Source organism: Anopheles merus, chromosome 2R, assembly GCF_017562075.2.
Source record: "Anopheles merus strain MAF chromosome 2R, AmerM5.1, whole genome shotgun sequence".
Lineage (NCBI taxonomy): Eukaryota > Metazoa > Arthropoda > Insecta > Diptera > Culicidae > Anopheles > Anopheles merus.
The window spans coordinates 27287041-27310305 of record NC_054082.1 but is presented as its reverse complement, the minus strand read 5'-3'; the positions used below and the strand labels follow the sequence as shown (position 1 = coordinate 27310305).

The window sequence follows — 23265 nt, the reverse complement described above, 5'->3', positions numbered from 1 at the left end:
TCCCTCATCGGACATCGTAAGACATCGGAAAATTGTACAGAGTTTAAGTGAAGATAATTCCGCTCTCTCATTTCTCTCTCTCTTTCTCTCTCTCTCTCTCTCTCTCTCTCTCTCTCTCTTACGTTCTCTGCGAGGAGGAAGAACACAGCATCTAGTTTAATAGTCGTCCTTTTTTCAGTTTTCCCATCCACGGGTGGTGTGTTCGGTTCTCCGGATGGTTCCTATCGGTTGGGTGAGAACGCCATGGCCACACGGAAGAAGGAAATAGTGTGTATGTGAAAGAGAGGGGAGGTTGGTTTTGAGTGAGAGGGTAAGAGCTTTTAGTGGAGAGTGTGATTGTGAGCGGTGGTGCTAGAAAATGGTAAAGTGTTGTTAATTTTCTTCCTATTAAAGTGATTAAAGGGGCGGACGCGCCCAAAGCCAATAATGTACAATCAATGGTGGGGTCAAGCTCTGGGCCATCGAGGGGAGATTTTGTTTGCAATTATTTTTAATCACCAAATGAGTTGGACTTGATGCTTTGAACAGACTGTGCTTTAACAGCATTGGGTTTAATTTATTTACGTGACGTAGTTGAGCTATCTTAAAGCGAGTTAACTGTTTCCATACTTAATGCAGTTCACGCGGTTGATAGTGCTTACTTCAAAAAGCCTTACCGATGAAAACTTAAATATATATAGCATAGTGGTAAAAATAACTGTTCAAAATTCGAAAATTTTTCTGCAACGTGTTAAGTTTTCCTTTTTTTTATCAATCATGCCTCCTCCATGGCTTCTTGTGTGTGCTGGTGGCATTCTAGTGAATATTTTAACATACAACATCCTGGAATCGACACATTCGAACCACTGACCGAACCGAAACTTTCTTATCTGTATGTGTGTGTGTTTCCCAAACCCTAAAAGTCGGTCTGTCCGGATGTCTAACCAAAATGTTATCAAAATGAAATTAAATTAAGCTTGAATGATTGCCACATCGGTTCCTGCCCTCCTGCACTTCTTCTAAGCTCAAGCTCAGTGTGTCCGGGCGACAGTGAGCGAACAACAAGGAAAAGCTTTCTGAATGGAAAATAGATGAATTGAAACTGCTGGGCAACGGCAGCTGGCTGGTTGGCTGGCTGGCTTGGCCGAGGACACTCTGCGGGCGAAACGAGCACTAGTACTGATGGCATTTTTCGGTTCCATGAACGATCGATTTATTTTTGGGTCCAGGAGGAAGTGTGTGCTCGTTTTTGCTTCCCTTTCCCCATACTAATGTGCTCGAAATTATTCATCGAGCATTTCCGCAATGCAAATGGCACACATGCAAAAGCACATTTGTTTGGGTTTTATTTTTAAGACAAAACATACATGGGGAGGGAAGTGTCAGAGTTAATTTTAGGGCCTGTCTGTTTCGCTACCGTGACACAGCACTCGAACGAACCACGTGCTCTGCGCGCTGAGGAGGCGCCCAGTATTGATCGAATAATTATTCCATTTATTTACTGCCATCCCCCACGGACGTGTGGATCACAGCTGTGGAATTGTTACCGAAGGAGCAAAGGAAAGGTTGAAGCTGGTTTCGTTTGTTTGCAAATACTGCACGTACGGTTTTGCTCTGGTGCTAGAGTTCGTGCTCGTGAAAGGATTATAGAATTCTAGCCACTTGAAAACGTTGCAATCGGACTGTACGTGTTTCTTCCTTTTTTTGTGTAATGTGCTGCCCTACTTTAGCAGACGCTTCTCTGGACAGCAAAAAAAAAAAAAAAACAAACAAAAAAGCTTCTACCGTGGGATGAAAAGTGCATGGAGAGGAATAGATGCAAAATAAACATCTCCTGTAATGGGCGACGATGATGGGTTGGCATGATGTGTTTACACATCTTCATTATGCGCAAATACAAATGAGCGCTCTTTGCCGTTCCTTTCGTTCCACATGTGAACCAGGTTTTATTCGCTGGATAAATAAAATGCATTTTCCCTGGGAAATGTTTGTGCAAAATGTGCTTCCTGTTTCAAATGTTTGAATAAGAATTCGTATGATTGTAATTTTGTGTTTGGGTTTAAGTATTTAACAATGTAGGGAATGCGCATTTAAATAGATAGAGATTTATGCAAACGTGTTTAATTTTAAAAACACACAACAATCTATCTACAGCACCTTTACTGCACCACGTTGGTTGAGCTTAATATGTACAACATGGTTAAAACTCTGAACCAGAGAACTTCAAATCACCAGTACAGAAAATGTGCAGGGAAAATGCATTCCAACCCGAGGAGGCAAAAATGGTTGCTATTCAGGAAATGCCGCTGTTTTTAGCTATTTTTAATCCTACGGCAAAGGTGCAAGGGTGAAGAAGGCGCGGAATGGCTGGAAGGAAAGAACTTCCACCTCTCTTCACCTCTCTCCCCCAGCGCCGCTCCCCGCGGGATTGCGAGAGTGATGAAGAAACAGCATTGCAACTGCACCGCGCGCCGCCTGGCGTGAGGAGGAGGAGGTTGTTGTTGGTGGGGTGACCGGTGAGCGGAGGAGGAAGTTTCTATGTTTGACCTACATTCGCTCACCCCTCACCGGCTGTGCCGCCGCCGCACCGGTGGGGGAGGAAGGTTTCATCGTTGTCTGCAACGGTGGTTCTCTTTTTTTTGTGTGTGTGCATTTTCCCGGGTTGAGAATACAGTAGCGAACACACCATCGGGGTGGTTCGGCCGGGATTGTTTTGCCGGCAGGAGTGGAGAGAGAGAGAGAGAGAGCGAGAGAGAGGACAGGCGATGCATTTTGTCTGTTTTGGTTTATGCGCGTTCCTTCCCTCTTGCTGCGATCGATAAATGGGTATGTATGGTGGGAGGAATGAACGCGTTTCTGGTCCGCGTTTCGGGTACCGGTTGCGTAAGCATCGCTTTTCACGGAAATAGCAAAACCAACGCGATGAAATGGTCTGCTGCGTGCCCGTCGTGCTGGATCTGTAACGTCAATTAAAGGTGTGCAGGAACAGTGTTGTGTTCTTAGAGAGTTAAAAGATGTGATTTAAACGAAAAAGAATTCAGCTTCTGGTAAATCTGATTGTCTACTATCGCCAAGCAAGAATGATCATAACAAAATTCCATTTATTCTTGTCACATTAATTCCTAGCGAAAAACGAACCCTTGAACATGCGTTGGAAATTCTGTCTGTCTGTTGACTGTTGTTCGAATTCAGGAAAATCAATAATTGACAGCGACTAACCGCATCCCCATTCTCTCTTGTCTGGGGATGTGGAGTCTTGCTGTCTAGCGAATGAATCTCTGTGTGCGTGTGTGTGTGTACGTCTAAATGACCCACCCTGTGTAGCGAGCCAGGATAGCGAATGCGTTTACCTGTCTCTGTATGCACTATGGTCGCCGTCATCGCACATGTGTCCGGTTGCCGTTACGGCAATGCTAGAAAGGAAAATGCATTCGCTTTGCAGCCGGAAATCAATGATGCAATTTAGAGCGAGATAGCCGATGCGAGGATGCAAGACAGGAACGATAGTGACCCAAGAGCCACCGACAGAGTAGCATCACAGGATCACACAGGTTTTATGTGCACGTTGTGGTGCGAGGAGGAGTTGAATGTATCCACATCATCATCACGCGTGTTGTTCCGGTGTCCTGTGTCGCGCTCTTCTCTGCACACAGATGTCTAGTGGCTGCCAAAAAGCAAAACATAAAAACACTTTCCATTGCAGACCTGAAGCGTTTCGTTGGCAGCCAACCTGTTCATAATTGACCTTGCTGCCTGCCTGATCACGGCACCAAAAATTGGCAACCTGTTTGGGTTGTTCCGTCCCAGATCGTCCCGGGGGCAGCTCAACTGAGGCGTGTGTTGTGTCGCGTGTGTGACAAAACACGTGCTATTCGCATTTTCCTGCCAGGTGTGTATCTTTACAGACACACACACACCCAGACGCATGCACGTAATCGCTAGATTGAACGCAGAGCAGCGTCGTATGTTGTCTATGTATGAAGAATGGATTTAAATGCTTAATATTCGCTAAGCGGCGTTCCTCTTGAACCCGGCGGCACCATCCATGTTGTTTATGGGTGTCCTTCAACATCGAGGACCATTAAAATAAATCAATACCCTTGCACGTTATCCGGTCCCACATCATCCCCCTTCTTTATATGTTACAGCAAGGGCTTTAGCAGTTGGCCGGTGAGCTTGCGGTGGATGTCTGGAACGTATTTTATGTGCTCTCTAGCAACAGCTGTACGGTGTGAGAGTTGCGATTGTTTGTTGAGTAGTAAGGTTGTTGACCGCCGATGCGCAACCCCGTAATTGCCATGCCCCTCCCTTGCAACGCGTAATTTATTACTTTCCCCTTAATATGCTTGAATGGATATGGTTTAATGTTGTTTAAATATTTTCACTACATTTTGTGTAATTTACATACTAACAAACGCCCATTTTGTCCGTTTTTTCCTGCAGTACACAATCGACAATTCCGACAACGATGCATCCTTTCCAAGGCAGACTGAAACACCACCAGCAGAACAAGGAGCAGCATCAACAGCAGCAACATACTACACCGAGCAGTAATTGGAAGCATCTTCCACTCATGCCCGGGAGCGGCAAGCAGGAAAAGCAACACCAGCCGCAACGTCCCTGCAGCTGTTCCGGTCAGCAGCACATAACAGCGCGAAACCTGGTCCTGATCGGCACCAGTAACCCGCCTAACGGAACAACCCGGCCAACTGCCGCTGAAAGTGTCACGTGCCGAAGGAAGTTGCATTTCCACAGAACGGCAATAAAGCATAGTGCTGCTGGAACATTGGTAAAGTGAAATATAGCAGGTAGTGTGAAGCCATGGAACAGTGTAATTATATCGTCACAAAAAGAACGGTTAAACACAGTGCTGCGTGTTAGGATAAGAGAAAAAAAAAGTTTGAGCGATCCGCTAAAAACCCGATCCTCGTCGGTGTAAAAGTGTAAAGTAGCGTTTAGATGCCGTGTGCTTAGTAGCAACCATCAAAAGGGTAAATTATTAGTAGTAAAAAAGTGTGTAAGATAGTAATTGGGTGTGGGACAAAGCCCAAACGCCGCACAGGTTACGATACGCGAGAGCATCCTCTACCTCTACCCTGCACTGCGTCCAGGAGTGGCAACATTTACGTCAATTGTCTGTGTATTTGCCTTCTGCGCAATCCCGACGGAACGTTGGCGCGGAAGGTGGAACCAGAAACCAACGGTGGTAGTAGGAGAAACCCCATCGACGGGGTAGCAAAGCAAGAAGGTCCCTGCTCCGCTTGGGGGTAGTACTTAAGCAAAGCCCTAGTGGACGGCAGCAACAGCAGCAATGGCCACTCCGAACTACAAGGAGCTGAAGCTGCAGTCGCCGGCCGGTGCCGAACCGTTCCTGTACAACTTCCCGTTCTCGACGGTGATGGGCACGGGGCACGATTCGGGCGCCGAGCTGATCGAGAACGTGCGCTGGGTGTGCGAGGACATGCCGGAGATCAAATCGGCGATCGAGGAGATCGATCTGAACAACCTGGACACGAACAACTACGATGCGATGAAAAACCTGTGCGATCGGTTCAACCGAGCGATCGACAGTGTGGCGGCACTGGTAAGAACAAAGACTAGGAATATTGTTATGGTGTGATACTCACGTATTGTATTATGCTTTCAGGAAAAGGGAACATCGCTGTCGAACCAACGGTTTACCTACCCATCGCGCGGGCTGCTGAAGCACATCCTGCAGCAGGTGTACAACCAGGCCGTGGTGGAGCCGGAGAAGCTGAACCAGTACGAGCCCTTCTCGCCGGAGGTGTACGGCGAGACGTCGTTCGATCTGATCTGCCAGATGATCGACCAGGTGAAGATCACGGCCGACGACGTGTTCGTCGATCTGGGCTCGGGCGTCGGGCAGGTGGTGCTGCAGATGGCCGCCTCGACACCGGTAAAGGTGTGCTTCGGCATAGAGAAAGCGGACGTGCCGTCCAAGTATGCGGAGGGCATGAACACGACGTTCAAGCTGTGGATGCGCTGGTTCGGCAAGAAGTACGGCGACTACGAGCTGATCAAGGGCGACTTCCTGGCGGACGAGTATCGGGAGAAGATCACCTCCGCCACGATCGTGTTCGTGAACAACTTTGCGTTCGGCCCGAACGTTGACCATCAGCTGAAGGAGCGCTTTGCCGACCTGCGGGACGGTGCCCGCATCGTGTCGTCGAAAAGCTTCTGCCCGCTCAACTTCCGCATCACCGATCGCAACCTGAGCGACATCGGCACGATCATGCACGTGAGCGAGATGAGCCCGCTGCGGGGCTCGGTGTCGTGGACGGGCAAGCCGGTGTCGTACTATCTGCACATCATCGACCGGACGAAGCTGGAGCGCTACTTTCAGCGGCTGAAAACGAAGGGCACGGAAAACCATACGGACGGCACGAGCGGAGGCGGCAGCGGTTCGCACTCGACGCGCTCGTCTCGGTCGCGCAAGGACAACAACACCAACCACCACCACCACCATCCGAAGGTGATCACGAACGACGACAGCACGTCGGAGAGTGACACGGACGTGGTCGGGCCGACGACGCGCAAAGCGTGGTCCGACTGGAACAGCGGCAAGGAGGGTAAGACGAGTCCGTCCGAGGAGGAGAACAACAATTCGCCGGTCCTGCGGAACGGCCGCATCCCGGTGGCCACCAAAAAGCGGCGAAAGATCACCCGCACCAAGGCGGCGGGCAAGAAGGCGGAACTGGCGGCAGCTAGTGCCGCGGCTGCTGCGGCTGCGGCAGCGGCAGCGGCGGCGGCAGCAAACCGGGAGATGGGCGTTGGTACGTCGGCCGCGTCTGCTGCCGCAGCAGCTGCGGCGGCGATGGCTGGCGGCAAGAAACGGGGCCGCGTTAAGGGCAAGGGACGGCAGCGGCGTCCGCTGAACATTGCCGGGCTGGATTTGCTGCACAACGAGACGCTGCTGAGCACGTCGGAACAGATGATTGGCAAGCGGTTGCCGCCGGCACCGGGATGCGTCGACCAGCAGCTTACCTCACTGGCGGGCGATATGCAGCACAACGAACTGGACATTCCGGAGGCCCCGTCGGAGACGCCGTACGCGCTACAAATACTGCTCGACTTGTACAAGTAAGTGGTTCCGTTTTTTGGTGTGTGGTTATTATCTTTCTCTCTCTGAGTTACCTAAATTTGTGTTTTTTCTTCCCTTCTTTCTTTCTTTAGGACTCAGTTTATGAAGACGATCGAAGCGATGCGCAAGCCATCGTACAAGGACAACGTGCAGCAGCAGTTTGACCGAGAGAAGGAGCGCAACCAGCGGCTAATGAATCGGGCTGGCCAGCTCGAGAAGCAGATTAAGGTGCTGATCGACGACAGTGTGGCACTGCTGAAGGCACGCATGAATGAGCTGGGCATTAGCACGACCAGCCAGAACGATTTGCTGTGCAAGGCGAAAGAGATCGTCGGCCGGCATAAGGAGCTGCAGGTGATGGCAGCGAAGCTGCAGAACCAGGTGAACGTGATCGAGCAGGAGCAGAAGCGGCTGGTGATGCAGCATCTTACGAAGCTGACGGTCGAGCAACAGCAGCAGCATCAGCAACAGCAACAGCACCAGCAGCTACACCCGCACCAGCCGTACATTAAGCAGGAGGATGCTGAGCTTACCTCTTCCAGCTCAAACGAGCTCGTCCTGAAAGCGATCGCCAGCACGCTATCCCAGCGCAAGAAGCTGTACGCACAAGTCTCCAATCTGGAAACGGAGCTGAATCTGATAGAAAAGCTTACGGAGGAGCGCAAATCGATGGTGGTAGGTTTATCGGCAACGGCGCCAAACAGCAATCACAACAGTGCGTCGTCTACGGCGGCGGCTGCTGCTGCCGCTGCCACGTCGACGATCATTTCGGTTGCTCGAGCAACGGAAGTGCGTGATCGTGATCGGGAGCAGTACGGGCACGCGGGTCAGTTGCACCCGGCTACGATTGGCGGTGGGCGAGAACGCGAACACATCCATCCGGACGGCATTACCACCAGCAAACACACGTCCGACCCTGTCCGCACGCTACCGGCAGGAGCGGCGGCCGGACCGGTAGGTGTCGCCGGAAGTGCTGCGCCCTTGCCTCCTCCACCAATGGCAGGTGTTGGGTCGGCTTCGGTGACTGTACCGTCCACGCCGACGAAGCAAGGATCCGGTAGTGGATCTTCGCGGTCGGCACAGCGAAAGTCTCGCGAAAATCGAACCCGCTCGCAGGAGTGGCCCGAAATACCGGACATTGGCAAGATTGAGGAGAACAATCCGGAGATCCTCGCCCAGAAGATACTCGAAACGGGCAGGCAGATCGAAGCGGGCAAGCTTCTCGCTGCCGGCAAACACGCTTCCAAAGAACGTAGCAGCGAGGGCAAACTCGCCCCCGTGGTCACCGCAGGCCATGGATCGAGTGCAGCTGCCGGTACTGCGGCACCGCAGCACATTGCACACCCACCTACAGTGGGCGCACCAGCTCCACAACAGCAGCCGTACCCTCATCATCATCAACAGCCGCACTCGCAACCGTCGCATGCACCTGTCCATCCTCATCTACACCATCCGGATACAGCGTTGATGCCTGCGCCAGCCTCTACCATCAACAAGGCTCACCATCATCATCGTAGCAACAGTGGGGGGTCCAGTGGGGCCGTGCCACCACCTGTACCTACGGGCGGTGGGTCGCTTCCGAAGTGTTTCGTACCTGGCACTGCGTCAAACGAGCATCACAGCGGTGGTGGACGGAACGCCGCCGAAGGTTCTAGCGGTACGGGACGTGGTGGAGGTAGTGGCGGCAGTGGTGGCGGTGGAAAGCTGCAAGATTCGCATAAGGTGGTCAACTTCGAGGATCGCCTGAAGAGTATCATCACCTCCGTACTGCAAGGATCCCCCAAAACGGGAAACACAGCAAGCTCGGCACCGGCGCCAGTGTCCTTAACGGTAACTGGACCTCCACCGACTGGCCCATCGCCTGGTGCTGGCCACCGTGATGCTCATCATCGCAGTGGAAGCGGCGGCCATCAGCCGCTAACGATGGAGCCCGCTGGATCACCGTTGAAAGCGACATCTGCATCGGGGGCAGGCTATGGATCGGCTGCCGGTCCCGGAAAGACGACGGTCTATCTGCAATCCTCTCCCGGGGCAGGGTCGCATCATCCACATCAGATGGTGGTCGCTCAAGATATGTCCGCTCGCTCGTCGTCCGGTGGACGAGGGCCCAGCCCTTCGGCGCACAATCCGGCGCATCAGCAGCAGATACATCCACATCAGGTCAGTCAATCACAGTACCAACAGCAACAGCAACTGCTCCATCATCCTCACCATCCTCATGCGCAACAATCTCTTCATCATCAGCAGCAGCAGCAACAGCACCAGCATTACCAGTTGCAACAGCAGCATCAACATCAGCAGCAGCAGCAGCAGCAGCAGCAGGGAATGCTGAACGTAATCACCAGCGGCGCACACCATCTGAATGCCAGTACCTCGATTTCGACCTCGCCCGTGCCAACGTCTCCGTACAAAATGCATCCCACCGGGCCGCCAGCGAGTAGTATCGCTGGCAGCGCCTCGACAAAGATCTCACCGAGTTCGAAGTATCCCTATCCGAAGGGCGGACCCGTGGCCGGGATGAGTCACCATTCGCCGGGCTCGTCCGCATTGAGCACGCACCAGCAAATCATCCAGCAGCAGGAGCGCGAGCGTGCCATGCTGTACGCTGCCGCCGCCCACGGCGGTGGCTTGCCGATCGACCATCCGCATCATCCGTTGCATCAGCATCATCATCGCGGCATGCCGCAGTCCTTGGTGGATGGGAAAATTCTAGAGTTTAAGGCGCCGGAAAATTTCCGTTTCGATCCGCGTGCAAGCGGGCCCAGTGGTGCGGCCGGCAATGGGCCACCAATGCTCGACACGTCGGCGGTGGCGCTGCAGAGCCATTCGCGCAGCTCGTCAACCAACTCGCTCGACAGCTTCCCGGCAGCCGACTACGGACCGGCATCCGCTGGAGCGTCTACGATGGGTAGTGGTGGTGCACGGTACGGTGGGCAACAGCAACCGATCCCGCTGGTGACACATTCGCCCGGCGTTGGATCGCAAGGATCCGGGCAGCAGCACGGTGGAAACAATTCGCGCCCCGGTTCGACGTCCTCCCAGCCCGACTACACGCAAGTGTCGCCGGCAAAGATGGCGCTTCGTCGACATCTGTCCCAGGAGAAGCTAACCCACCCATCGGCGGGAGGACCGGCCGCTGGTGGTCCGGTGAGCGGAGGACCTGGCGCTGGTGGTAGTGGTGGCGGACTGGGCACGGTTAAAACGATTGGCGATCTGGTGAACGGTGAAATTGAACGTACGCTTGAGATATCCAACCAGTCAATCATAAACGCGGCGATCAACATGTCCTCCCATCAGCAACAGCAGCAGCAATCGTCTGCCGCATCCGGTAATTCGTCGGCTCCTCCGGCATCGGGTAACAACACGGTGATCAATACGCACGTGCAGCGCCCCGAGCGTGTAAGCATTCGGCTGCTGGAGGAAGCAGGACATGCAGCAGCGGGCGGGCCACCACCGCCCGGAAGCAGCGGCGGCGGAACGTACAGCCCCATTTCTAGACCGGGCAGTGTCGGAGATTCTGGCAGCAAGTCACCCGTCCACCATCTGCACGGTCAAAGCAATCTGGCCTCGTTGGTGCAGGTATCGGCATATAATGCTAAAAATCACAAGGGAGCTGGCACTACAGCTGCGCCGAGTACAATCGTATCGCCGCGAGGTGGTGGTTCCTCACAGCAGCAGCAGCAGCAACACCAGCAGTACTCGACGGCACCAGGTAGTGGTGCTGCTGGAGGTCCCGGTGCGGTTTATCAGCAGTCTACGTCCCGTGGGCACGATCGCCATCATTCGGGTGAACCAATGCCTTACATGGCGTTGCCGCGAGCGGATATGAAACCGTACCTGGAATCGTATTTCACCGACGAGCATAATAAGCGACAGCAACAGTTGCAGCAGCAGCAGCAGCACCACCACCACCAGCACCAGCAGCACCCGCAGCACCAGCAACAGCATCTGCAACATCCAGTTCAATCACCTTCGCCATCAGCAATGTCAGCATCGGCTTTGGGATTGCATCATCATCAGCAGCAGCAAATGCATCATCAGCATGCACCGCTAGCGATGCATCGTGCAAGCCATCCGGTAGACCTTCATCGCGGTTCGGTGGTAATGAACGAGCCGGGAATGCTTTCCCGCTCTCGTGGCGAAATGATCCCAATGGATGACAACAGAATGGACCGCTTAAACGGTGGCCCACCCTTGGAAGGTAAGGAAAGGGTTGCATGAAGTAAAATAGAGTGTTAGATAATGTAGTCTGTATCAACTGAGAATGTGTAGAGCATGCCACTAACGTTGAATTCGTGTCCTGTTTTGTTGTAGGACTTGCCGCATCGTTGCAAGCACGCGTAATCGCAACACTCAAGATCAAGGAAGAGGACGAAGAGCGTCATAGGCGCGATCTAAGCATCCATCATAGTACTTCCGGAACGATAAACAGTAGCAGTAACAGCATTAACAGTACCAATAGCAATATCCACGGTGGAAGCCTTCAGATAGTACAAACTGCACACATTAAGTCTGAAAGTAAGTGACCACCACTGGGGAATTTTCGTACCAAATAATTTTGCGCTTTTTTAACCATTGATATGTTTGCTTTACTTTATTTTCCTTTTAGAATACACCTCATCATCATCCTCATCTTCTACATCGTCATTGTCCTCGACGTCATCCCATCATCACCATGCCCTGAAACGTACCTCACCGATCGTGGAACATCCGGCCGGCACGCGGCCCCCGAAGATGCTCTATACGACGTCCGCCTCGGCCGGTGGAATGGATTGTGGACCGGATGCGGATATGCTGCACGTACCGCGCGGTGCCGTACCCAGCGGCAGCGTGGTCGGCCACAGCGCTGTCCGTGGCGGATTGCTCGTTGCACCGCCGCTGGTAATGAGCCCGGAAATAAACTCGCTGTCGTCGGTGGTAGACGATGGACGGCATCACCATCAGCTGCACATTCGGCACAATCACCATTCGCGCAACGACGTAGACGGTAAGCATGCGTTCGGATGATCACGATTTGTACATTGACATTGACGTTGATCTTACACCTTTGCGTATAACGTTTAGCTCATTTCATTTAACGCTTGGTAATGCATTTTGCCTGCAGTAGCGGATTGATTGGTGATGCGTTGTTTACACTGTTCCGTTCTTACTAGTTTCCCTTGCCATTCATTGCTAACTTTCAGCATTTTTTTTGTGAGATGATTTATTATTGTTTTTGTGCTAAGTGTTTTACGTTAGTTGAATTCTTGAATATCTCATTTTCGTGCCCGTGCTAACATTGTTTTATTACATTACCTCTATCACAAGCCATGCGGTCTGGCTGTTAGTGCTTAATTGTGCTAAAAGTATGTTTACCTTTATTTCGAATCTGCATAACACTTAGTTGCAAAAGAAACCTGTTTGAGGTAGTTGATTTGTTTTGTCTTGATATCTTCATACCGTGTTATAGTGTTTTTTATCGAATTCATTCAAGTTATTTTTGTTTTACCTTTTGTTAACGACTATTTTTAAGCGAGATAATTACACATTACAATTAGTATTACTCTTTGTTTATCAACGCCAATAAATTTGAAATGTTCTCAAATATAAGTTATAATTTTCGGTGACAAATACTCTTACTGTAACTAAAATATCCTCCTGCTTTATCATGTTCTTTGTTTTAGCCATAACTGTGTAACCTATCATTTTCCGCTTTTTAACTGTGCGTTCTTCACTGCGTTCAATAGTGAGATAAAGAAAGAGAGAGAGAGGGTTGACGAAGAGAAAAGTTCAGAGCTGTGTGCCGAAGGAATTTGGTGCAATAGAATTGATGCACGTTGAGTTTTTACGTTCTCTCTAGCACTTACTACAAACCTTAACAATATGGCGCGCTGTGTGTTGCATGCCACTACCACCAAGCGCATACGCACCTTGCACGGTTGTCGCTGTGTACAAACACACACTCAGTACGTTTGTTAATAGATTTACTTTTGATTTATTTCGTTACGTTCCAGAAGGAACTACTGCTACCTACTACCATTAGTGCTACCTCCTCTTCTGTCGATAGTGCACGATTCGCGAGCGATTAGATATCGACTCCCGTCCTTCCTTCGTCTGTTCCCTTCGAAGTAGGTACAAGTACTGTTGTGATATTTTACGGTTTTTGGTTTTCCGTCGGAGTGTGTTTTCCGTTTGTTGCTTTGTTTTGGTTGTTTCATCATCTTGCTGTGCTGGAGCACCATTTGTTGGTGACACGTTTGGCTTTTTTTGCATCACAACCTTTTGGACAAATGTTTTTTTTCTTACCGCGGACGTGTGTTGAGTTGTTTGTGCTATGATTGGTTTACCTTCTCTGTGCTAACACATCATAACACGCAATGAGCTTACACTAGCCATGCACCGTTTGATTTGGTTTGTTTCAATTCGTCTTTTCGAAATATGCTTTAACAACTATTTGCTAAACATTCAAGCGTGATGAAGAGTGTTCGCTTTTTTGAATCGTTTTAACTAACACATCATCTCAACACTTCTGCGCTGTTGATAATTAATTCTTTTAAATTTGGCTGCACTCCGTTCGGGACCGGGTTGTTGATGTTAATGGATAATATAATCCAATCTGGCAGGGGTCCACGCACACAGCACACAGCACATACTTTTGATCGTCAAAAATTCAAACCTAAACTAGTAGCGCGCGCACTTCCTTCGTACCATCTGAATCATCTCTCTGTGTACCACTTTCTTTCGAAAAATCTATTGTCAATCATTCGACACATTTTTAGCTTTTACTCATCGTTTTGTTTTATTGTTGATGTCTCAATAGTTGCCGTTAGATTTTATATATAATTTAATTTGACTTTTATGTTCCACTCTTAGCTTAGAAATGTTGAAAAGACGAGTTTAAATATTCAAGACGTGTTTCGTAAATGTCTTTGTAATCATAAATTGTTTAGTTAAATTTTTAAAAGTAGTTAGATTAGATAATTATTGTTGCACATACCGGCTTTAGTGTTTTACATATTTTATAGTTTATATTAAACCGATTGGCTAAACACTTACCTCTGCAGTAAAATTTCATTGATTTCCAAACCATGCAGTCATATCCCAACACGTTGATACGTTCCTTAATACTTTTCTTACTTTTCCTTACGAAGTCCTTTCGAAAATATCGTAACATTTTCGTTACATTCCAAATCTGCAACTCTATCGGGAAAATCTTTTCCCCAGTTTCTTCTGCACCGTTGCGTGTATGTTATCCCCTCCGATCGCTAGCAATTAACAACCTGTTCATGCTTCATGCAATGCTAAATAAATGCAGGGTATAATAGGGAATTGTATCATGTGCAAGCAGAAGAAGCTTTTAAGAATCCTGTCGCTCGTCAAGCGTTGTGTGTATGTACCGCGTGCATAGGAGTGAAAGTTTCCCCACACCATCATAATGCGTACTACAGTTAGGGACGCTGGGAGGGTGGGGTAAGAGTTAAGCTTTGAGCACGATCGTCATATTGAGCATAAACGCCCGAGCATAACCACCATTCAACTGAGTCGTAAACATTGTATAAACACTTAGTATGTGTGTATGTATATATATATATTGGTCTTAGGCCACGGACTGAACGCAACTGCCACTACCAACACTACTACCTATGCCACTGCTACTACTACTTCTTCTACTACCACAACAACAAGTACTACTACTACTACCACTACTACTACTCCTACTTCAGCTGGTACGGTCGGTGGCAGTGCTTCTTACGCTACTAGTAGCAGCAATGAATGGACCGCTAACCCTTTCACCACACACGCTGGTTCGGCGCCGGTGGCAGTTGCTGCAATAGTCGACGGGAAGCAGAGCCCTCCCGCAAACAAACCGCTACCGATTCCTGCCGGAACGACGATGGCTTTGGTGGAAGCTTCCTCTTCCTCATTCTCCTCTCACTTACCTAAGATGGCAGCAAACGCCGCAGCTGCAGCATCATCGAGCGTGCGTTCTTCCTCGCGACCAGCGACAACTGGTGGCAAGGCTAATAGCGCAACTAACGTTACTACCACTATCATTATTAACAGCGTAACGGGTACGATCGAGTGTACCACCGGCCGTGATGGTGGCCGGTCGCCCGACACGGTAACGATCAGCACCTCCGATCTGTCCCGGAATGGGCAGGGCGTACCGGAGGGTTCCGCTGCCGGACGATCGACGGTAGAACCGGTTGTGTACAAAATACTTAGCGCGATGAAATCGAATCCAATATCACCACCACCACAGCGGATGAATAAAGCGAAGGCGGCTGGTGATACTACCGGGACTGTCATCAAGATCAGGACTGATCTTTCCAATGGTGGATGTAGTAGTAGTAGTAATAGTGGTAGTAATTCGGGTGGCTCTGCTGTCGGTGACCGGGAACTGATTGTTGTAGCACCACCGTGTCCGCCCAGTGCCGGCAAGGAAGGAAGACGCGTGGATAGTGGTGATGGTGGTGACCGGACCGGTAACACTAGTGTAACGCTTTCCCGTAGTAACCTGGGTACCGTAGTTGGTCGTCGTCGGGTTTCTACTTCTTCAAAGATAAGCATCCTTCATGCCGATCCTGGTACTGTTGTTGCTGCTGGTGCTGCTGGCAGCAAAGCGTTGGCTGTATCAACGCCACTGCAATGCCACAATGCAACTGCGGTCAAGATTATTACCGTCCCGGGTGGCCAGTATCGGGATGTGCTGACATCAACCAGTTACAAACCAACCACCAATACAGCAGAACAGCAACAACAGTATCAGCGTCCTCAGCGGTCACTGCCAAAGCAGCAGCAGCAGCAACAATATTTGCATACGTCTCCACTGCATCCAACGCCCGCTTCCTTCCCTCAGCCCATCCTAACGAACGGCGACGGAATCGCATCGGTTAGCGGTGCAGCTAGTAGTGAGCCAAGCCGCACGCTCGCCGATGGTAACTGATGACGCGTGACGCAGCGCAACGTGTGGACGCGGACGAACGGGGGGGTTTTCTTACTGTTGTCGTTGTTGAACACGGACACACACTATAACACCATCCATCTCCATCCTGTCCATCCTGGTCTGTCTGTCTGTGCTATCAGCTTCCGGCCAATGCTGGCAGGTAATGGAAGCATCCCTTTAAAAAGACAGCTACAGCTAACTCTATATCTCGCACAAGGTAAGTTCCGTAGGCTACGCTGCAAAGTTTAAGAAGACACACACACATACACAGAATAAAGACAAATTCTTTCGTCGACAAAATCATCGATTAAAAAAAAAACAATACTCACATCATTCAGTCGGGTTGATTTTTTTTAATTGCAAATCAAATTCAGCTAGGAAAGGGGTAAAGGGTTCGGGCAAAACCACATCAGTACAACTCATCAGTTCTAACCCATAAAAGGCATAATTGATAAGCATCCTTACGTTTAACAGCAAAAAGAAGCACCGTTTTTTTTTTGAAAAATAGTATACGAAAAATCGTTAACAAATTTAGCATTGCAACACAACCAAAAAATTTTTTATTTAATTTGCACAAACAATACCACGAAAAAAGGAAAACGCATAATAATCTGATTGAATGCATCTGTTCAAATGACTATTCAGTGGCATGAGAAGGGAAGCAAAACATACACTTTCCATCCGTTATTTACTGTTTGTGTGTTATCACCCTGTGTGGAGATCACCTTTCATCTGGTTGTGTGTTTGTTTCGTGTTTTTTTTTGTGTGGTGAAAGTAATAGGAAAGTGGAAAAAATGATTAAAAACACAAAAAAGAGGCTTAATCAATTGTATATACCACACCGGTGCTAGTAGAAACTCATCATTCATTACAACAGAAACACAACAATTGCATATACATAGAACGAATAGTATACTGTGGAGAGAGAGAAAGAGAAAACCACAAAGAGAAAATAACCATGTAGTGTACATAAAGCTAGAATGATGTAAAAACAGTAAAACAAGAGAAAAAGTAAAGAGCAAAAATACGATAAAAAGAACTAAAACAAAAACAAAACAGTTTTCATCCATTTCTGTTGGGTGTAATATCGTTGAAATAATAACAAATTGAGATGCTCTTGCTCTATTATTGTTATTATTACTTCTACTTTCTATCATTGACATTATGGTTCATCAAGTTTGGGATGTTTAACTTCTTTTTGACAATTAGTTTTACCTCATTTACACTTTTTACCCCTTTTCTTTACCATATTTTCCTTCTTCTAAATTCATCCTTTCTAACATATAAATGCAAAAAGAAGAAAAAAAAAACAAATAAGTTGTATATAAAGTAGCTCACTGAATGAGTATGTAAAGAGAGAGAGGGAGAAAAACAAAGAGATAGTGAGATACAAATGATACTAACAGACTAGGCGGACTCTATACTTACTCACAGTACGAAACCAACAGAAACGTAATGGCAAACTTGATAACAAATGCAACAACAGGATGGTGCGCGAGTGCGAATGAGCGTGGGGCGGCGGGCTACTACGATGCATAATAGTACGGCTGTGTGTGATGCATACAGTGTAGTACTGTGTTACAGTACATTATCAACGATATAACGATAACCCTGCCATTGCCAAAGGTGTGCGCACATGTGTGTGCGGAACGCAGAGAGTTAAAAACAAGTCCTTTCATTTCCCCTTTCATTATTTTGCATGATCTGATAAATGTGTTCTTATTGTTTTGTTTTTCTAAACCTTTTACTTAAAAATATCTCACATTTTATCTACCGTGTGTTTTTACCTTGAATCGTTCGATTGTGTTTAGTAATCGATTGTTTGTTGCAACTACAAAGATAGATAGATACTGCTTAGCGTTGCCAAATTTACTTTAAAAAGCACACCTCGTTAGCACATGCACACAAGCCTAGCAAGCAAGCAAGCAAGCACACAGTATTTTATTATTACATCGCACTAGCTAGTTATTGTTTATTTAATCATTCACGGTTTTGTTTGTATCACGGTATATTGCGATATTTAAACACATTTTTTTTTCTACCAAAAACCTTGTGCAGTAATAGTGTGTAATCCGAATTTGGAATATTGATATTGGTGTATATTGGTTGCGGTTTTATTTAGCTGAGTGTTTATATAGTTTTAGTGTAAGCATTTGTAGTCTTTAGAGTAACAACACTACTACTAGCAAGCGAAACCAGTTATTATTTCTGTGTGTTGCGTTATAGTTTTGTAATCAACTTTCTTTTACTTTTCCCCGTTTTGATGTGTTTTGGGTGGTGGTGGTAGTAGTTGTTTGTTGATGATTGTTGTGTTTTATGTTGTTTCATTTAGTTGTTCATTTCATTTCATTTCATTTCAAAAATTTGACATAATCGTGTATGTTTTTTTTAAACGAAGGTCAAGGATTTTTTTAAACTTTGTTTTTGAGTATTTTACATTTCGATATATTATTTCGATTTATTTGTTTTTTTGCAGTCCCTTTTTTTTGTTTTTGTATGATAGTATTTATTTGAGGTTCATTTTAACGATTTTTCTTATTCAGAGTTTTTGTTCGAATAGTTCGAATGGATAGGATGTTTTGTATCGTTCACACCGTCAATTAAAATCACCCAACTATAAGAAAAAGATTTTCCTATGATTCTTTTTTATTATTACGTTTTATAATTTTGCTTGCGTGATTGATGTGAAATAATGCTGCATACCATTTCCCTCCCAATTGTGTCATCTGCTTTTACTAACTCCCAACAATTCTTCCCTCCCAGATGATGTGGTGATCGGTGACGATGAATCGAGCTGGCACGATCGCGTTAGCTCCGGGTTCGATCGTTTGGTAGCGTTCGCCTCGACCGAGCTGGACAAGACGCGCCGCTCGAACGAGGACGCACCGGCGTCGTCCGCCAGCTGTACCACCTCACCGGACAGTGGCATCAATCAGAGCGACCACAGCCGCACGTTTCTGTCGTCGTCGTCGTCATCGTCGCAGCTGGATGTGCCACCGGGCAGTGCCAGCGTGGGCAGCAGCAGCAGCAGCAGCAGCATCAGTAGCAGCAGCAGCAGCAACAGCAGCACCAGCAGCATCGGTAGCGTCACCGGCCACGGTGGTGGAAGCGGCGGTCCGCACGGCGTCGGAGGCCACGCCGGCGTGCCCGGCGGGCTGATGATGAAGCACATGGTACCGATCATTAAATCATCACCGGCCGAACCAGTGGACAGTCCGCCGCTTTCGGACGTCGGGCTACCGCGCACGCCGAGTCCTACGTCGAGCCCACCGCTGCTGTTCGGGCATCCCACCGCAAGCAGTACCGCGATCGCAGGCGGTGCTACCACTTCCACTACCACGGTTATGCAGCCGTCCCTGTTGCATCCACCGGTCGCCGGTGGACACGCACCGGTGGCGGTGGCCGGTGGTGGTAATAATAACGGTGTGGTGCCGCCTGCAGCTGGCAGTGCAGCGCCCGTTAACAATTCCAACAGTGGCAACAGCGGCAGCAACAGCAGCGGTTTGGGCATTCCACTCAAGTACCAGCGCCAGTCAAAGTCGTCCTCGTCGTCGTCGGAGAAGCATTACAAGAAAAAGTTCCGCGAACGCAACTGGGAGGAGTACGAGGAGAGTCTGAGCGGTGGACGTAACAGTGCGATAAGCGGCAGTGGCGATGTACCGATGGACCAGCAGGACTATCATCATACGGTCGCGTCCCTGAACGCTCCGCACAGCGGCAATGCGTCTGCTTCATCATCCACGAGCAGCATGTCCGCTGAGCCAATCGGGCCTGGTGTTGGGGACAAGCGTAATGATGATCACTCTGCTCAGCATCATCACCAGCAACAACACCAACAACAGCAGCAGCAGCAGCAGCAGCAACAACACCACCACCACAAACATAAGTCGGCCAAATTTCGACCCAAGGGCAAGGACTGGAACTGGGACGACGAGCACTTGAATGCGTCGTCCGGTTCGGCGACATCGACGCGTGGGGCCGGTCGATCGGGAACCAACACAGCCACGACCTGATTGATCGTGCTCGAAAATTGGCAACGGTTTGCGTAGGTTCCATCATCTACCACCCCACAACAACCATCTCTCCGGACGAACGCGCTCACAGTGCTTAACTGCATGCGTGCGTGCGCATCGTTATTAGCGTTTATTTGGCGTTAACAAAACTACACAACTGTGCATCAGTTTTTCATTATGATTGTGACCATTTTTTTGGCACTTTGCAAAGCTGCTTCACATGCAACAATAAGCGTACGAGGATCGAGTTAGGGCCAAGCGACTGAAAGGGTCTTTCTTTGTGGGTTTTTTTTTATTCGTTAATAGTTGTGTTCAAATTTAAGTTCCTAGTAAAGACAAGCAGGGGTTCGTTTAACATTTTCCTTTTTTTATGGATGAAATGGGAGAGTTGCTCAAAACAATAATTTTAACCATTTAGACCAATTTCGTCCAGCAGCGTTCGAACTTTTTTATTAGCGCAAAACATTTCCGCGATTTAGTATAATATAGTTCAATCTTGAAGGAGATTGTGTAGAATCTCGTTTGTTTTTGTCTCCAGATTTACCATCCTCCTCACGGCAATGGATTCTATACTTTCGTGTAACGGTGCGTTTATGTAACTGCCATTTATTAGTGATCCATCGCCATGTAACCAGTTCGGGCGTGTGCGTGCGTGTGTGTGGGTTCATTAAACAACCTGATATACAGCCCGGTTTGCTTTGATGACGTTTTTAGAACAAAGTTTGGTGATTTTGATTTAATGCTCGTCCTCGTGTACAGAAAGACGATTAGTACCTAGTGTGTTTTTAGCACGCGTGATGCAGTTTGAAATGATCTATATCGTTAGAACAAAAAAAAAAGATGCGGAAATTCATTATTCACAGAAAGAGAGAGAGAGTAATAGAGTAATGATTTTTGTATGCGTACGTGTGCGTCTTCTGTTTGGTGAAGACGAAAGACTGAACTTTTGTCACATTTGAACTGCCTAACCTACCTACTACTACTAATTATCGTTTAGACTTAAAAGCGAGAGACACCTTCCTCACGGTGAGGTGGCCACTCCGTTTACCTAACTTTCGGTCCGATTAGTTTCATTATTACGCTGGTAATGGCTGTGGTTTTGTTGTTTTTTTTCTTCTTTTATTTTTAGTTTATACACGATTTGAAGTAGTTTTGCGCCACCGTTTTATTGTTCTGTCGATGTGTGTACGCGCCGAATGTAAAACCTAACGACTAACGAATTGTTTAATGGGGAAAAACACTTTTCGATGCATTTTTTCTCTCCCCCTTACCCCGGAAGCAATTTATACACACACACACACGCGCAATGTTTTACTTTCAAACCGGGGAAACAAAAAGGCTTATCCTGTACTCCTGTTGGGCTTACACTGGAATAAAAAACTTCACTAATAATCTACCTTCCACAAATTTCACCAAGTAAGAAAACAAGAAGCAAATATTAAACCTCATGCGTGTTAGGATACAGAGAAAGAGAGAGAGAGAGAGAGTCAGAGAGAAAGAAAGGAAGCGATTAGCTGTAGAAAAAAAGGTAAACAAAGGGGTAGTAGTTTTAAAGACAGCTAGTCCACTAGTTGGGCGCAGCGTGTGTACATACAGCAGCACGGCAAAGGGACTGTCCGCTTCATATGAGCTCCGGCCAAGGGGTATTGAAAAAGGCAGTGGGAAGAAAATGGAAATATAAAGTAACAATGGAGAAGAGTTGAAACATATGCAATGGAAACAGAAGAAGAAGAAGTTATATATTTCTATTACACTGAATATTAAAAACAACATACCGATGAATGCGATAAATGTGCAGAGAAATCAAGAAGAGTTAAACAAGAACTGAACGAAAGAGAGAAAGAGTAGATGGGGAAAAATTACTCAAACACACATACTATGGTGTGTAGTTTGCTAACGATGCGGGCAGGCATCGTCTCCAAACGCAGCCTCAAAGGACACCAACTTGAAAGAGGAGCTTTTGTTTTATCTTTTACTTAAGTTATACTTCAGTTTATATTTATTTGTTAAAACGCCCTGTAATGTTTAAGGTTTGCGCATTATTATTATTATTATCCTATTGCAGACGTTTATTCTATTCTTTATTTATCTTTTTATCTGTTTTCCGTTGATTTGGTGTTCCAATATCCGTTTGTTTGCTTGTATCTTGTAATATTTCTTTATACTCTTTCCTTTTTTTCTTTTGGTTGCCTCCATTGTCCCCAAAACCAACCGTGTAAGAGCAACCAGGCAGTGTAGGCGGATTAGCGCATAAGTAGCCAATTATATACGTATGTTTCATTGTTACACGTGCAGGGCTGGGAGCGTACGTAAACGTTTAATTTTAACCGTTCTCTTTTGCGTTGTATGCGTTTTCGTATTATTTTCTTTTGCTTTAAGCGTTAAAAAATACGAACCATCGAAAGGGAGGGAGCGACAGTAGTGGTAATGTAGTGAGTATATAAGATAGGCACAAATGAATGGGATAATGAAGCGGAGGAGGGGAGGGGGGACTGCACACCATTTTCGGATTATTTTTCACTCAACCAAACATTACTCAAGCTCGTCCTTGCATAGGATTGGAAATTGATGGAAACGTTTATTTTCTACAACTCTACATTGGAGTTAAGCTTATGAAAGAAACGGAAAATAAAAAAAAGACAGGAAAAAAATAAATTTCAGGTTAGCATGGGTGGAGAAAACTATGCCAAAATTATTCTATATAAAAAAAACAAAACGAATTGGAAACCCATTTAATGCGACAAAAGGAAGATGAGGTGATTAATACGGAGGGAGAATACATGGAACCATAATTCTTTCCAGCTTTCTTTAGGAAGCTTTTTAAAAAAACAATAACACAAAAGTAAACGAAAACCATACAAAATAATAAAAAAAAAATATAACAAGTAAACACAAATAAACAACAAATTACAGGTAATATCAATACGCAAAAAAGTAGCATATAGCAAATGGAGAAACATACACAAACAAACACACACCCACACATACCCAAAAACATACAAAACAAAGAAATGCACTTAGAGAGCGAGAGAAAGTGGGTCAAGGATACAAGCAAACAAGCAAAATAAATCTCAGGACAAAGTAAACATCCTGACTAAAGGAAGGTAAAGCCAGCAAATACAAGTAATAGTGGTTTGTTTCGACCAAAAGTGTTGCGGTATGTGTAATGTGCAAAGGAAAGTAGGAAAAGGAAAACCTTAAAAAACAAACGAAACACAAAATGCAATAGTGAAACACACAAATAA

The 23265-nt window shown here is 47.3% G+C and overlaps 1 protein-coding gene across 7 annotated transcripts in view; it reads left to right on the top strand.

The window, feature by feature from the left end:
* LOC121589329 (histone-lysine N-methyltransferase, H3 lysine-79 specific) overlaps nt 1-22889 on the top strand; it is a 42343-nt gene extending 19454 nt beyond the window's left edge. Inside the window, exons 3-9 of one of the 7 annotated variants that reach the window (XR_006004295.1) lie at nt 4423-5563; nt 5627-7080; nt 7174-11282; nt 11396-11599; nt 11691-12068; nt 13075-13188; nt 18771-18832. Coding sequence is in view for 4 of the 7 variants with exons in the window: in XM_041908143.1 (XP_041764077.1) it covers nt 5291-5563; nt 5627-7080; nt 7174-11282; nt 11396-11599; nt 11691-12068; nt 18771-20020 (7668 nt within the window). In the remaining 3 variants the exon portion in view is untranslated. Of the gene's footprint in view, nt 1-4422; nt 5564-5626; nt 7081-7173; nt 11283-11395; nt 11600-11690; nt 12069-13074; nt 13189-14661; nt 14742-14784; nt 16151-18770 lie in introns of those variants that run through there. The other 6 variants (XR_006004296.1, XR_006004294.1, XM_041908146.1 and 3 more) reach the window with 6 other exon arrangements.
* Nucleotides 22890-23265: the final 376 nt, after the last annotated feature.